At 38.9% G+C, this 17,337-nt stretch overlaps 1 protein-coding gene across 3 annotated transcripts; it reads left to right on the forward strand.

The window, feature by feature from the left end:
• Positions 1 to 1,143: 1,143 nt before the first annotated feature.
• Positions 1,144 to 9,721, forward strand: rbpms2a (RNA binding protein, mRNA processing factor 2a). 3 transcript variants are annotated; one of them, XM_046859665.1, is made up of 8 exons: positions 1,144 to 1,721; positions 4,035 to 4,112; positions 4,313 to 4,351; positions 4,517 to 4,579; positions 5,460 to 5,610; positions 6,016 to 6,179; positions 8,554 to 8,629; positions 8,735 to 9,721. In XM_046859665.1, the coding sequence occupies exons 1-7, from the start codon at positions 1,668 to 1,670 to the stop codon at positions 8,617 to 8,619; spliced, it is 615 nt and encodes a 204-aa protein (XP_046715621.1). In that variant the 5' UTR covers positions 1,144 to 1,667; the 3' UTR covers positions 8,620 to 8,629; positions 8,735 to 9,721. The 3 variants fall into 3 exon arrangements, with proteins under 3 accessions (XP_046715621.1, XP_046715622.1, XP_046715623.1); XM_046859666.1 differs by having other exon boundaries at positions 1,146 to 1,721; positions 6,016 to 6,164; XM_046859667.1 differs by lacking the exon at positions 1,144 to 1,721 and adding an exon at positions 1,822 to 2,304.
• The last annotated feature ends 7,616 nt before the right edge of the window (positions 9,722 to 17,337 follow it).

Genomic DNA, 17,337 nt, shown 5'->3' on the forward strand with positions numbered 1-17,337 from the left:
AATTCATGACAGGTTTTATGGCTTTAAGGTCTTTGGAGAGTTTCCATGCTGTAAAACCGGCACGATCACGAGCGAGTGTATACTTTAGGATGTACCTTTCAGTCAGCAGGTCATGTGTAAAAGGTTGTGATGATCAAAGGTTCATGGTCTCTCACACTCTGGAACACATTTGAGTGTTTTCTTTGCTTTAACACACCTGATTTTAAATTCTGGAAGTGCTGTTTATTACATCAGGACTTGAAGAAGGTGTGTTGGGGTTTGAGGGTTCAGAATAAAATACTAAAAATGTGTAGGGCAAAGGGGGTGGGGGTGGGTGGGGTCCAGGCATAGAAACCTGTGGTGTAGCAGTGTTATAAATCCATGACATTAGTATATGCATGACTGGAACATACACTCCTGGGTCTAAAAATAGAGGTCAAGCCAAAAAATATGGAGTTTTATTACATGCACATTCTTCTGTTTCTTGCATAACTTCATAACTTCATAAATTTGTCTGGTGTAACAGACGTTTCCTGTACATATGCTAATAAACTCTTGAATATTAATGAGCTTTAGTAGAAATCATTGTTTATGTTTAGCTTTTCCGTTTGATTTCCATACATTTTTAAGATGATCTTTAAGCGATGGGTTGTTGTTTTTATTTTATTTTATTTATTTATTTCTTTATTTCTTACAGAAATGTTGCATTCAGTGTTGTTGAGTTTCACACATTTGATAAAGAGGTGAAAATTTTTTTTTTTTTATGGATTTTCTCGACTTTATCCTGCGTACAAGAAGCCTATAGAAGTGAATTCTGCAGTTTTTAGATTTCTTTCTTTTTTTTATTTTTTTTTTAACTAATTTTTTTATTTTTTGATTGATGTCAAAACAATTAAAAGCTTTATATTTCTTTGGGTCTTTGTTGCAAACTGAAGAGCAAGAATGAATACATGTTGTACTCATTAGAAAATAAATAGATTGAGAACTAAAATCCTGGTCTTTTTTTGTTGTTTGTTTTTTTAAAAAGAAGAATGAAAATAAGTGTGGGGGAGAAGAAAAAAAAAAGTAGAAGAGAAAGTTTTGGTGGTAGTGTACTGGTCCGCCCTCTCTCTCTCTCTCTCTCTCTCTCTCTCTCTCTTTCCTTTCTCTTTCTGTGAGGGGCTGATACAGGCAGTGGGCCGGGCCTGGGACCAGCTGAAGTCCATCTGCAGCTCTTCACTTCTTTCCTCCACCTTTAATATGATTGATCAGCGAATGGAAAGCCAGAGGAGCAAAGCAAACGAGGAGAGATCTTCATCTTCACCTTCCATTTCTCTCCTGATTGAATTTAAACGAGTGTGATGTGAAGGCAAGGGGGAAAAACAAAAACCAAAAAAAAATCACTTCTTTTTTTCCTTTTCTCACCCTCACAGTGCACTTCTCCACTACATCACCTTTCTTTTTTTTTCTTGTTGCTTTTTTTTTTTTAAAGAATTATTTTTTTTAATTTTCTGGTTCCTCCTTGGATCCTTTGGCTTTCAGCACGGCTTCACCTGGGCACGTCTTTTCCTGAAGTCTCACCAAAAACGACACCAAGATTTTCTTCTGCCAACTTTAACGCACGTCAGGGCAAAAAAGAGAGAGAGAGAGAAAAAAATAGAAAGAAAAGGGAAATTTTTTGAGGCGTAAAGAAGCGTTAAAGTTACACAATGAGTCTCAAATCAGATTCTGAGCCGAACAACAGTGTATCATTAGAGGAGGAGGTAAGGGAAAACCGCTACTCTCTAAAAGTTTTGTGTTTCTGAGGAACGGCGCTGATTAAAAAGGTGTCCGAACTTTTTTTTTTTTTTTTTTGCACGTAGTTTTTGGTATAATACTTGATTTTATACCATTTATTTATTTCCTGTCATTTTTTGAGTCGGAAACGTTTGTTTATTATTTTTTTTTATTTTATTTATTAATTAATTTTATTTTCTTTCTTTCTAAATTTTTGTTTAAAAACAATATCAGTGCTCTTGAATGCAGCACAGGTGTCTGAGCGGATTCATGGTTTCTGTTTTGTTTATTTGTTTAAATATTTGCGAGGTGAGACTCTTATTGCTCCTCGGTGTGTTTGGTTGATGATTAATCTATAGTTTCATGGTGGAAGGTAGACTTTTTTTTCTTCCAACTCTTTTGCCTCCATCACTTGTTTCACTCCACAGAAACTTTATTCTGTTGGATTATTTATAGTGGCTGCTATTGAACGCTGCGTGCGATGACTTAATGCACTGAGACGAGGGGGCAAAAAATTATGCGCACTCAGGGGAAATTCCTTGGATGTGCCTTTACTGCGCACCTGGAAAGGTGAGCACATTAAATACACAAGAAAGAAAAATGGTCTATGTAGTACCTTTTTTTTTTTTTTTTTTTTAGATCATTTTAAAACATCTACATGACCAGGAAGAAAGAGCCCAAGATCAGAAAGATCTACCAAACCTTTTTTTTATCTCCACTTGTTTGAATTAATGCTATTTTATTATTTTTACTATTGGAACGCATCTCCTGATTGTTTCTGCCTCCGTAGTTGACCTTTTTTTTTCCGCTTTGTACTTTTGTATTATGTTAAAAATAATAATAAATCATCTACAGGCACTGGGAGTGTGGAGATCCTGTGGAGATCCTGTGGGAGCTCTGTAAATCTGTACGGTCATCACAGTGAAATATCTTTGGGGTTTAGTTCAAATGTTTTGGGACTTTACTGAAATCTCTTGTCCAGTTTCCCCGTCACCTCGGGCCCTCACACAGGAGAGGTTTCCTGCTGCATGTCTGCTCAGTTTAGTTTTCTCATTATTGTGCATCAGAACAAAAGCCTCCGTCTGTCTCCAGCACCATTTATTTATTTTTTTATTTTCTTGAATAAACTTTTCGATGAAAGCACAGCCCAGATTCTACAAGATGTTTGTGCTGCATTTTATACTCGTATAAAAACAGATTTTGTCCTGGATTAACAGTCCAGACAGCACTCCTTTTAGAGTTTCTGTAAAGTCAAGATGTTTGAGAAGGTCAGTCAAGTTATGGTTTTGGGTAAAAACGAACCCTGGTTTGGTGGACTTTTTGTGGATTCTGCGATTCGGTGCGTTCCTTGTGAGTTCTGCGACTTCGATTGAATAAAGGAGACTTGGGATTATGAACATGAGACTCTGCTCCATCCAGGCCTTAGTGACTCCTCATATGGAGGAGATGACGCCTTCTTTCCAGGGGTCTCATCCGTATTTGCTGAAATGATGAAATCGGAAGGAGGCTCGGCTTTGATATTGTAGATGCGTTGCCAGGTATTCAATGTGTAATCGTATTTACAAGGCTGTTGGATGGAAAAAAGTAGGAATTTAACACTCTTTGTGAAGATGATAAAGGTGATATGTGGATGGAAACACACGCATACTCAAGCCTACATGATTCCTTTATTGTTTGCACCAATGGGGATAAATCAACACTTTTTAAAAAAATTTTTTGATTCTCAGAAAATTTCCCAGAGCCCCTTTACAGCCTTTCCAATCACTTTTTCTCTGTACACACCAGTATCATTTGCTTCATCTGATTAATTTTGATCGTGAAATGAGTCCCTTTCTGTCTTCCACTGCATTGAATTTGCAGGATTTCTTTTTCATTCCCCCATCGAGAGATTCTTGCATCCACGAAACACCTTCCACGCTCGGTTCTCTCACTCACACCTGGTAGCCACGCACACACACTTAACGTCTTCACTTCAACTAACACGGTTTCTCATGATTTCTGTGAACAGTCGAATCTTAAACACTGAACAAACGCTGCAGGAAATGGAGTTTCTGAGACAATAGAAAAGGGGAAAAGTTGCAAGCGGGAAGGACCAAAGGTAGTTTAAAATTTAATTTCCAGTACACACTCTGATTTTCAGGTATTTGTTTTTCACCGAAACGCAGTAAAAACGCACTTTCGTCAGATTCTTAATTGCCAAATGCATTTTTTTGCGCTAGATTGTCCTTATAGACTTTTAAAGGACACAGTTTATTCAAATTTTTTTGTTCTGTAGTTACTGAGGCATTTTTATTTTTTAGGTACGAACCCTTTTTGTCAGTGGTCTGCCGGTAGACATAAAGCCGCGGGAGCTGTACCTGCTGTTCAGGCCGTTCAAGGTATTCAAACCAACCGAGTGCTCCAAAGTAAAACACTTTAGGAATTTATTTTGTATGACGTACATTATAATCTTTAAAATATTCTATAGAAATATTATCGTATGCAATTAGACAATGTTTAGTTTAAAAATATTGTTTCAAAGAGCCTTGTTTATACACATTGAATTATTTCAGGCTATTTATTCATTTATTTTTAACAGGGATATGAAGGATCACTTATAAAACTAACTTCAAAGCAGGTAAGATGAATGAATTGCATGTCTTTTTTCAGGTCTGTCTTGTGCCTGTTGTAGGAAATCGTATAAATGTTCCCCTAATCAGAAAACAAGGTGGTGACCCGTATGTATAGTAAGCAGAATGGTGCTTAATCCATCAATCCAACACTTCCTCTTTTTCTCTTCCAGCCCGTTGGCTTTGTTACCTTCGACAACAGGTCCGGGGCCGAAGCAGCCAAAAACGCATTAAATGTAAGTAACCATTCAGTCGCCTGTAAGTAAATGTGTGGCAGTGAATGAATTATTGATTGGCACGTTTGAAAGACTCTCGTGCCTCAATCTCAAACCTCATTCTTGGTCCCTAAAAGTGGAAAGTTCCATGACGTCACTGGGGTTGTTGGCTTGGTTTTTAAAAGCCTCTCAGTACTGTCAAAATACCACGCGTGTCTGATGTATCGGTTAAGCTGGTCCACTTCAGGCTTAAAAAGGTAAATAGAATCTGAGTCTTTGACGCCTCACGACCTGATCGTTGCAGTGGTGCTAAGCTAATTGATCTGCGTTTTACTTTTGTGCGCCAAAATAAGAATACACACCGATCAGGCATAACGTTATGACCACCTGCCTAATGAACTTCTTCAGCAGTTTGATCTACAGGAGCTCGTCTGTTGGATTGGACCACACGGCCCAGCTTTCGCTCCCCACACGCATCAATGATCCTCGTTTGCACATGACCCTGTTGCAGGTTTATCACTGTTCCTTCCTTTGAGCACTTCTGATAGTGCTGACCACAAGAGCTGCAGTTTTGGAGATGCTGTGACCCAGACGTCTAGACGTCACAATTTGTCAATTTCACATCAACTCTGAGGTGCTATGATGAAGAGATTATCAGTGTTCTTTACCGCTCATGTTATGACTGATCGGTGTATAGCCACTGCTGTTTATATTCTGAACAAAAGATCATACACTGAACCTCATTGCTTTGATGTCTCAGCTTTTCTGTTTAGTGTAGTAATGCAAGATCACACTTGACTGAGAAATGACACTCAACACCTGTTGGTCTGCTACACTGTCATGTCTTTTTATTTATTTATTTATTTATTGGGTTTTTTTTTTTTGTTTGTTTTTTTACAAGGGGATTCGTTTTGACCCGGAAAACCCCCAGACGCTGCGTCTGGAGTTTGCAAAGGCTAATACCAAGATGGCAAAGAGTAAGCTGATGGGCACGCCGAACCCCTCAAGCCTGCACCCTGCTCTTGGGGCTCACTTTATAGCACGTGATCCATGTAAGTGTTCCTCTGGCTCGTACAGTCACCACCTGAGTGATGATCAGGGTGCGGGTTGGCTATGCTGATTGTGTTATTTACAGATTAGTTTTATCAGTACTTTCAAATACATCAAACAAATTGGATATGGAAATATATATATATATTTTTTTCGTACCTATAATGATACTTGAGTTTTATTTATTTATTTTGTTAAGATTGATTTTATATCTGTCCTTTTTATAGTTACACTGCATTGTTTAGTCACTAGGTGCTAATTATTGTAATTTATTTCTGTTTTAATTACTGCAGGATTTTGTATTCCATGTTTCAATGAAGACTAAATTCACAGCATGTATAGAGGAAAATCGAGAGGGGAATTTTCTACCCTCCAGACTGCTAATGTGTTTGGTTGCGTTGTTCTAGATGACCTGACTGGTGCAGCACTGATCCCAGCATCCCCAGAGGCATGGACACCGTATCCTCTTTACACCACTGAGCTCACCCCCGGCCTGCCCCATGCAGCCTTTACCTACCCCGCAGCCGCCGCCGCCGCCGCCGCCCTGCACGCCCAGGTGAGGGAGCAACCGGTGTGTTCCTGTTCCTTTTCCTTTCAAACAAACAAACAAGTCGTTACACCTGTTTCTGCTGTTTCTTAAGATTCACAGGAACTCTTCTTTAATCTTATTTTTTTTAACCAAACATGGGCCTTAGTTGTAGATGTGCGCAGACCCGTGGTAGAGAAAGTTAACCTTCATAGTGAGGATTTATTTCTTTACGTCACGTGAGACTGATTGATGTTTTGAAAGCACACACTATGCAGATGTTTGTCATGTTTTTAATGTCGTCTGTCTGCAGTCCTCAGGAAATGAGAATAAACTTGTTTCCGATTATATCTTTAAAAAAAAAAAAAGATTTCTCCTTTTGCTGGTGTTGCAAAGGCATCAAACGGAGAAAATCTGTTTTTAATTGCATTTCAGCTTGGATTATATATTGAGTGTTGAGTGAATCTGTAGCCAGTGGAGGCTGGTTAAACTTTAGCCAAAAAAGGCATGCGCTTGGATTTTTACAAGCTACAAAAACAGAAGCCGTGATTGACTTTTGTTCTACGTAAAATACGTTAATGTTTGACATTCTGGTATGTTCAGGGTCGTGTTCGAAAAGATTAGAATTCTATAACTTAAATTATACAGTACATGAAATTATTTAACTAGTAGTTTTGAATCTCGCAATTTATTTATTTTTTATATTTAATGCTGTTCACTTCATGACTGAGTCTTGACTGATCAGGTTTATTGATTAAACGGCCATATTTTGCCTTCTGTTGTCATGAGAACAGAGCAACATCAAATGAAAGTGTGGTATTGCTTAGATTTAAAGAGCTCACATTAAAGGCCCTGAACCATGAACTGCTCTACTCTGGATTCTGGAAATGCTTCTTCCACAACTTTTTGTAAATGAATCAGCTCATGTTACAAATCTCTCTCAGACCTGACTGCTCAATCATTTTCTTTTTGTTTAATTCCAGTTTTATATATATATTTTTGTCTTTCTACAAAGGTAATAAAGCTTTAGTCATTTCTTCAGGGTTTGGACACTGTCTTGGTTTGGTGATGGTGTGGGTTTGAGGGTTCAAAAAGATCAACAATATAAAAAGATTGGTAATTTTTAATCTGTAGCCAAAACCACATGCACTTGTCAAAGTGTGTACAGCTGTCCTGATCCAAAGATCAAACCTTGATTCAGGGTCAAAAGAGAGTGTTGTGAAGTTCACAAAGGAAAAAAAAAATCTTTTTAGAATTAGTAACTGTTGCATTTTTTTATTACTCCCTTTTGGTATAAGGACATGATCTCTGTTAATCTGAGTGTGGGAGCTGATGCTGGCGTCCCAACACTGGCTCTTTTTCTATTTTTTATATATACAAATAAAGTAATAATGAGGACCAGACATTTGGACTCCATGTACTTGGACACAAGATGCTCCTGAATCTGAAGGATGAAGGTAGTGATGGTATGGATTTGCAAACCAAATCTTTTTTTTGTTGTTGAATTGATTGAATTGAATTTTGTACAGTTGTTGCCATTAAATCAACTTTATTCAGAAAAGAAACAATAAACTAAATGATATCACAATAGCCAAAGTATATTGTGACATGATTTTAAGATGTTTGTTTTACAAATCACTGTTTGGCATCCAAAGTAACGTACGAGCATAGCAAATCATAATCCATATTCAGAGCCGACATGCTGCTGGTGAATGAGCAGAAATGACAGGATGCTGCAGCGAGTGAGAAATTTCAGATCTGTGTAATGCATTGGAAGTCGGGTCATTTTCAACCTCTTTGCATTTTGAAGTGTATTGGGCAGGTGGTATATGAGCTTTCCTCGTTTGTTTGTTAGCAACACACCAGCCAAGGGTGACGAGTGAATAATTCAACAGACGATTTGTCTGATTTGATTAAAAAAAGCTATTTACTAGTGTTTATATATACACAGGCATTATATAACTGTGTATCTGCAATAAATCCATTTGAAGGTAAAAATGTTGCTTGATTAATAAAAAAATAAAAAAAAGCTGCTTCGTTTCCTGTTTCTGATTTGACGTCAGTCCAAATTGTGAAGATTATTATTGCACATTTTTAGATTTCTTAATCAATGTGGGAGCTTATTGGTTAAGGCTCTGGGTTACTGTGCAGAAGGTCGCGGGTTCAAGCCCTGGTATCGCCAAGCTGCTACTCTCGACCCCAGCTTTCTAACTGGGAAAACGCAGAAAAAGAATTTCACTTTGCCGTATAAGTACATGTATAAATCTTTTTAATGGAATAATACAGTATATAGATGTTGTATATGACTATCCAATTTTACAAAAGTCACCACTGAGATTTGAGTAGTGAATATTTTCTAATATTCAAACCATTTAAATGTGAGATCTGCTGAACTCTAAGCTGCTGTTTTGTTTCACAGATGCGCTGGTACCCCTCGACCTCAGACACTTCACAGCCCGGATGGAAATCTCGCCAGTTCTGTTAAATATATAATAGTAAGTGCGATTAAATCTGCTGAGCTTTTGCTTTAATGTGTAACTGTGCAGCCAGGAGGCTTGTTTGCGTCCGCGTTAGTTCATTACACTGTTCTCTCTGTACAGGTGCCACTCAGTACACGCAAGTTCAACCCTCCGTCCCTCCGTCTCCTCGACCTTCTCTCTGCCTCTCCTTCTCAGTATAGGTGTACTGAGATTTGTACTACATGTATTGAAAGGTGTACTACATTTCATTCAATCAGGTATATTTAACAACAGAAACAAAAAGGTATATAAATGACTGATTCTGGAGATTCTTTTCTCCTGAAGGACCCTGAGCATTAAAAAAAAAAAAAACAGTATGTAGTCTCCAGCCTGGTGCTTCATGGGCTAATGGTACAGTCTCTGATTTTTCAAAGCCACGCATGTAACGAGCCAATCACGTGCAAGTTGAAATGTTCTTGCTGCTTTCTGTTGGTTGTGTATGTTTGAGGAAGAGGATAATCATTATGCATGTTGAAGTAGAGTACATGGCATGAAATGTAGATTTGTGTTGCCATTTGGTCAAACCCTTCATGCTTTTTTAAAAATATTTTTTGGAGATCTTAAATGCTATACTCATGGTAGATGTTTCTACATCTTGCTACTATCAAAATGCGAGTCTTTGTTTGTTTTTGTGTGTTCAGAATTGAACTCCACATGCACTGGGTTTTTTTTTTTTTTAATTCGTTTTTTATTTTTTACTAATTCGCTACGATTGTGAGTTAAATTGTCCATGATGGACGAAACCCGAGATGCTTCTCCTTCCAAACCTCAAATCCATCGCCCCCTGCTCCGGTGTCTGTGCTTGTTTAGAGTATATTTGAACAAAAAAAAAGTACAAGTATTTTTGTACAATTGTGTAGTTATGGATATTTATGCTTTTTGTTTTGTGAAATGACTTATATCTGTATAAGATGTTCAGTCTACCCGTGTTATTTTGACATTTTTTGTTTCTTGTATCTTGTTTGAAGTAGATAAGTGCAATTTGTGTTTTTGTGTGTGTGTGTGTGTGTGTGTGTGTCAAATGGCAGGACTATGTTTAATAAATTATATGGTCTACTAATATGATGTTTAAAAAAAAAAAAAAGTTTTTTTTTTTTTTTTTTTTTTCCTTCCAGAATGTGAAACTGGATAATAAAATAAATTGATCTGAGACATCTTTCTGGATTTCTTTAATTTAGAACAAGTCTGTTTTCCTTAATGTCAAACACTGAACACTAAGACAGAAAATCTACTCCATGCCAAATATTTTCTTGTTCGATCTTCATTTTACGTCGCTCCGTACTCACTTACATTTCAAGACCTTTTCTAGTGCTTTTCTTCACTTACTTTTTGCCGGTTATTTTTCACGTTATCTCACAAAGTTGAAGTAAAACTTGCCATAAACTCAAGCTTACTTTTCTGCATACAGATTTCGTAAAGATCTTCATCTAGGGGAAGAAGGTGAAGTCCGCGAGTAGGGGTGCATGCCCTTCCTCGTCTTCCAGTGATGTTCTTCCGCTCTTGAATGTAACGCAGGTGATCAGAATAGCACGGTTTTCGACATTTTTTTGATACCACCTGGTATCGCCAATGTCTGAGTCTCTGTGTGAGCACCATGCACAGTACACGTGCACGCCGGTTGTGAGAGAAGACTTGCATTCTGTTGACGGTGCAGAAACCCGGTCCTTTTGTTTTTGCTTCTTTTCAAGAATTTTGAAGAAAGAGCCATGGCTCTAGCAGTATGTCAGTTAAAGTTTAACATCAGTTTATCATTTATTAATGTGTTAATAGATACTGCTGGAGAGAGTATGAGTGTTGTGGCTCATGAATGCTTCAGTTTGTATTAAGATGCTAAGTGTTCACATCGCTTCACTTTTTTTCCCATATTTTGTGTCACTGCCTTTTTCCAAATAGATTAAATACATTATTTGCTTCAAAACTTTACAAACATTAACCCATAATCACTAATTCCATAAAATTATGCTACAAGCTTGGCACCTCTTTTTGGGCAGTTTCTCCCATTCTTCTCTGCAGAACCTCTTAAGTGCCATCAGGTTGAATAGGAAGCGTGCCACAGCCATTTTCAGATCTTCAGAGATGTTCAATCTGGTTCAAGTCTGGGCTCTGGCTGGGCCACTCGAGGAAATTCACAGAGTCGTCCTGTAGCCACGCCTTTGCTATCTTGACTGAGTGTTTAGAGTTGTTGTCCTGTTGGAAGATGAACGGTCTGAGGTTCAGAGAGCTCTGGAGCAGGTTTGCATCAAGGACTTGTCTGTACATTGCTGCATTCATCTTTCCCTAAATCCTGATGAGTCTAGCAGTTCCTGCTGCTAAAAACATCCCCACAGCATGATGCTGCCACCACCATGCTTCACTGTAGGGATGATATTGGTCAGGTGATGAGCCAGGTGATGGTTTCCTCCAGACATGACGCTTGGCATTCAGGCCAGAGAGTTCAATCTTTGTTTCTAATGGTCTGAGAGTACTTCAGGTGCCTTTTAGAAAAATCTCATGTGCCTTTTACGGAGGAGTAGCTTTTGTCTGGCCACTCTACCATACAGGCCTGATTGGTGAAGTCCTGCAGAGATGGTTGTTGTTCTGGAAGGTTCTCCTCTCTGCAAAGAGAAACACTGGAGCTCTTCAGGTTCCTGGTCACCTCCCTGACTAAGGCCCTTCTCCCCAATCGTTCACTTTGGCCAGGTTGCTCTGCTCCAGGAAGAGTGCTGGTGGTCCAAACTTCTTCCATGTATGGATGATTGAGGCCACTATGCTCATTGGGACCTCCAATGCTGCAGGAATTTTTTTTTCTGTCCCCTTCCCCAGATCTGTGCCTTGATACAATCCTGTCTCAGTGGTCTTCAGACAGTTCCTTGGGCTTTGACAACTGTAGGACCTCAGAGAGGGTGTGCCTTCAAATCATGTCCAATCAACTGAATTTTCCACAAGTGGACTCTAATCAAGCTGTAGAAACATCTCAAGGATGAGCAGTGAAAACAGGATGCACCTGAGATGATTGTGTCATTTTTTTCTTCAGTTTTTTTATTTTTAATACATTTGCAAAGATTTCTAACAAATATCTTTCACATTGTCATTATGGGCTTTTGTTTGTAGAATTTTGGGGAAAATGTCGTACATTTTGGAATAAGGGTGTAACATAAAATGTGGTTTGAAGTGAAGCACTGTGAAGACTTTCTGGATGCACTTCTCTTTTTCTTCTGTGGATGTTTTCACTCTTCACACCTGATCACAAGACAAAACTACACTTGGATATTTTACACTTTTCACTCGGACATAACAGTTAAACTCTTTACATTCTGTCCCAATTTTACACATGGACACTTGTGTCAGTGTTCATTCTACCCTTTTAGACTTCTGATGGTTGTAAGCTCAAATCCAAGCACCACCAAGTTGCTGCTGCTGGGCCCTTGAGCAAGGCCCTTAACACTTAACTGCTCTGTTGTGTAAATGAGATAATTGTGAGTCCCTCTGGATAAGTGTGTCTGCCAAATTCCTTAAATGTAAATGTTAATATTTATCTGTGTGTATGCGAATTTGACAAGCTGTGACGTCTAGACGTCTGGGTCAGAGTGTCTCCAAAACTGCAGCTCTTGTGAGGTTTCTGGTCTGCAGTGTTCACTGTCTATCAAAAGTGCTCCAAGGAAGGAACAGTGGTGAACCGGCGACAGGGTCGTGGGGAACGAGGATCATTGATGCACGTGAAGATCAAAGGCTGGTCTGTGTGGTTCGAACCAACAGACGAGCTCCTGTAGCTCAAACTGAAGACGTTCATGCTGTTGATATTTGAAGAGTCACGACTGTTTTAGCAACAAAAGGGGAACCAACACAATATTAGGTGGGTGGTCATAATGTTATACCTGGGTGGTGTGAGATATTGTATATCTCTGCATATGTGCAAATGATGAAAAAACAGGTCAACCAAAAGTGAATAAAGCTTGTAATAAATCTGATCCCATCAGTACAGCAGAGAAACAGAGATGATTTTAGTAACACGGATTAATTCAGCTTTCCAGTTAAATTACTGCTGATAATTACTAATTGTGGTGACCTAAGAGTTTGGCTCTTCAGCCAGACAAAAGAGCTCCTATTGAGGAGCCGTGTGTGTGTGTGTGTGTGTGTGTGTGTGTGTGTGTGTGTGTGAATGAAGCAGCTGGTTCATTGAGAATGTAGGAGGTTCCCACTGCTCACTGTCAGACCAGATTAATTTAAAAACACAATCGCTTTCATTAACACCCCCAAGACACACACACACACACACACACCAAGTTCTGTGTGTGTTTTTTTTCTGTCACACCATGGTATCCTCCAATGTAACAAGATGTTACACAATTTTCAAAACAAACATTTTTATGGATAAAAACTCATAAAAATATGCGAAATATTCCAAATGCACTCGCTTCTGCCAAGATTCAACTGTTCCAAATTCACTCAATTAAAAAATGAAAAACAAATGGACATACAAATTCTAAAGGTTTCCACTACAAATACAACTGCAAACTATGATCTGATAAACATTCAAAAGCATTAACTTTTTTTTCCATTACATAATGTGTTCATCATGAAATCACCATCAAATGTTTAACCTGGATTCTACCATGTAAAGTTGCTAAAGATTAGTCCTTAATGGTATCCACGAGACCTAAAATGGCACCAATAGAAGGCAAAAAAACTGTGACCATTACAGTTTCCATTAAAACCAATACTAATGTACTTTAAAACAAATGAAACATTATGAGCGTTGAAGTAAATAACACTGATTATCTCTTCATCATGGCATATCATTAAAATGTTGTCCTCAAAGTTGATGTTAGAAGCAGGAACTGCTGAAGAAGTTCATGCTGTTGATGCTCAACAGGTCACGATAGTTTTAGCGGCAAAGGAGGACCAATGCAATATTAGGCAGGTGCTCATAATGTTATATTCTTTTTTTTTTAAATTAGTATTTATATTTTTTATTCAGTAAAGCAAGAACGCAATCAAATCTTAAAATTTTAACACCAGATCAGTCTTCAGCTACAGATCAGTTTCAAGTAGAGGTGCACACACATGCTGTACATTCTTGTACTCGTCCACAGTGTTAACAAATACTAACTCATTATGTACAAAATACATAAAATAGGCCATTTAAAGAAGATAAAGTGCCACATAAATCAAAATCCTTTAACGCTTTTAACCAATTTACACTACAGTCGGTAAATATCGCCATCTAGCGGCAGCGTATAGTACTTTTCTGTTATCCATCTGTGTAATAAATGCGATTATAGAACATGAATTAAAAATTAAATTAGTCATTTCTTTGCTATAACTTTTTTTATTATATAAAATAATGTAATGAAATAAAAATGTGAGTTTAAAATATATTGTGTTCTTAATTTTAAACAGTCTAAAGCTAACCAATCAGAACACGAGAGCCAAGATGGCTGATGTCCGGCCGCGAATAATGACTCGGCATACTTAGTTCCGCCTGTCATACGTTCCTAGCAATCAAATATTACGTGGAAATTTCTAGCGAAAAAACAAAATCTGTATTCTGCAGTGTATATAACAAATATACACAAATGTAAAAACGAAACAAGGAAAATGTCGTGCATTGAAAAGATCCTCTTCTTCTTCTTCTTCTTTCGGCTGCTCCCATTAGGGGTCGCCACAGCGGATCATCCGTCTCCATACCACCCTGTCCTCTACATCTGCCTCTTTCACACCAACTACCTGCATGTCTTCCCTCACCACATCCATGAACCTCCTCCTTGGCCTTCCTCTTTTCCTCCTACCTGGTGGCTCCATCTTCAGCATTCTTCTACCAATATAATTCATGTCCCTCCTCTGCACATGTCCAAACCATCTCAATCTCGCCTCCCTCACCTTGTTACCAAAACATCCTACATGCGCTGTCCCTCTAATAAACTCATTTCTAATCTTGTCCATCCTCGTCACTCCCAACGAAAACCTTAACATCTTCAGCTCTGCTACCTCCAGCTCTGCCTCCTGACTTTTACTCAATGCCACTGTCTCTAATCCATACAACATCGCAGGTCTCACCACAGTCCTATAAACTTTCCCTTTCATTCTTGCAGATACCCTACTATCACAAATCACTCCTGTCACTCTTCTCCACCACTCCACCCTGCCTGCACTCTTTTCTTTACTTCTCTAACACACTCTCCATTACTTTGCACTGTTGACCCCAGGTACCTGAACTCCTCCACCTTCTTCACCTCTTTTCCTGCAACCGCATCACTCCACTGCCCTCCCTCTCATTCACACACATGTACTCTGTCTTACTCCTACTGACTTTCATTCCCCTTCTCCAGCGCATATCTCCACCTCTCCAGGCTCTTCTCAACCTGCTCTCTACTCTCACCACAAATCACAATATCATCTGCAAACATCATAGTCCAGGAGACTCCTGTCTGACCTCGTCCGTCAACCTGTCCATCACCACTGCAAACAGGAAAGGGCTCAGGGCCGATCCTTGATGCAGTCCAACCTTCACCCTGAACCAGTCTGTCGTACCTACTGCACACTTCACTGCCGTCACACTGTCCTCATACATGTCCTGCACCACCCTCACATACTTCTCTGACACACCTGACTTCCTCATACAATACCACAACTCCTCTCTTGGCACTCTGTCGCACGCTTTCTAAATCCACAAATACACAATGCAATTCCTTCTGTCCTTCTCTATACTTCTCCATCAACATCCTCAAAGCAAATAAGGCATCTGTGGTGCTCTTCCTCGGCATGAAACCATACTGTTGCTCACAGATGGTCACCTCTTCTCTCAGCCTGGCTTCCACTACTCTTTCCCATAACTTCATGGTGTGACTGATCAACTTAATTCCCCTGTAGTTACTGCAGGTCTGCACATCTCCTTATGCTTAAAGATCGGTACCAGCACACTCCTTCTCCATTCCTCAGGCATCCTCTCCCTTCCAGAATCCTGTTAAACAATCTGGTTAAAACTCCACTGCCATCTCTCCTAAACATCTCCACGCTTCTACCGGTATGTCATCTGGTCCAACCGACTTTCCATTCTTCATCCTCTTAATCGCTGCTCTCACTTCCTCCTTACTAATCCTATCTACATCCTGCTTCACCAACTCCACATCATCCAACCTTCTCTCTGTGATTTTCCTCATTCATCAGCTGCTCAAAATACTCCCTCCACCTTCTCAACACACTCTCCTCACTAGTCAACACATTTCCTCTCCATCCTTTATTGCTCTAACTTGCAGTACATCCTTCCCAGCTCGGTCCCTCTGCCTGGCCAATCGGTATAAATCCTTTTCTCCTTCCTTAGTGTCCAACCTCTTATACAGCTCCTCATATGCCTTTTCCTTGGCTTTTGCCACATCCCTTTTTACCTGCTGCCGCATCTCCTTGTACTCCTGCCTACTTTTCTCATCACTCTGTCGATCCCACTTCTGTTTTGCCAACCTCTTTCCCCTAATGCTCTCCTGCACTTCCTCATTCCACCACCACGTCTCCTTGTCTTGCTTTCTATTTCCAGATGTCACACCAAGTACTTTTCTAGCTGCCTCCCTCATCACTCCTGCAGTAGTTGCCCAATCATCCGGCACCTCTTCACCACCACCGAGCCCCTGTCTGACCTCTTCCCTGAACCTCACACTACACTCTTCCTCCTTCAGTTTCCACCATCTTATTCTTCTTTCAATCCTTACTTTCCTCCTCTTCTTCTTCGCCTCCAAAACCATCCTACAGACCACCATCCGATGCTGTCTAGCTACACTGTCCCCGCCAACACCTTACAGTCTCCAATCTCCTTCAGGTTGCATCTCCTGCATAGCACATAGTCCACCTGTGTGCACCTTCCTCCACTCTTATACGTCACCCTATGATCCTCTTTCTTCTTAAAATACGTGTTTACCACTGCCATTTCCATCCTTTTAGCAAAATCTACCACCATCTGCCCTTCCACATTCCTCTCCTTAAAACCATACCTACCCATCACCTCCTCATCACCTCTGTTCCCTTCACCTACATGCCCATTAAAGTCTGTGCATTGAAAAGATCCTAATCAAAACTATTTATAGAAATGCAAACAATAAACATTATACCCTCTATTGTATTTTATATATATATATATATATATATATATATATATATATATATATATATATATATATATATATATATATATATATGAAATATACACTATACTATACTATTTTTTACTTTTCCTGAATCATTAAACGATCGCTTTCTGTTTGTTTATTTTATGTGATCTGGCGCAATCTAGCGGTCAAACAGATGAATTGTTGTTCACGATTTGTTTAGCGATATAATAAGATTTAATTCAGAAAAAAACAATTATTAAGACAAGAAATATTAAACCTGCACTATTCCATTTATCTTATAGTATCTTGTTATATCACCGAGTGTTATTTTGTATTTTTATTTCCACATATTTACTACGTATTTCCTTTATTTGTGATTTAGATTCGCCTAAATAATAATAATAATAATAATAATAATAATAATAATAATAATAATAATCAGATAATTAATTAATTAATTAATTAACTAATTAAACTTGTGTGTTAGGATAGCAACGTTAAAATATTCAGGACAGTAGGGGACACTATAGACCTAGGATCTGAATGTTTTTAGCCTTGTCTAAGATTAATCCTTTCGTTTGTTTCTTTGGTTATTTGCTTCTTTTT

The sequence above is a fragment of the Silurus meridionalis genome, chromosome 10 (genome assembly GCF_014805685.1).
Source record: "Silurus meridionalis isolate SWU-2019-XX chromosome 10, ASM1480568v1, whole genome shotgun sequence".
In the NCBI taxonomy this organism is placed as follows: domain Eukaryota; kingdom Metazoa; phylum Chordata; class Actinopteri; order Siluriformes; family Siluridae; genus Silurus; species Silurus meridionalis.

Excerpts from the sequence above, each read along its gene's own strand:
- rbpms2a (XM_046859665.1), top strand. The coding sequence starts at position 1,668 with ATGAGTCTCAAATCAGATTCTGAGCCGAACAACAGTGTATCATTAGAG. Across the intron at positions 1,722-4,034 it reads GTGTATCATTAGAGGAGGAG|GTACGAACCCTTTTTGTCAG; the intron begins GTAAGGGAAAAC and ends TTTATTTTTTAG. Across the intron at positions 4,580-5,459 it reads CAGCCAAAAACGCATTAAAT|GGGATTCGTTTTGACCCGGA; the intron begins GTAAGTAACCAT and ends TTTTTTTACAAG.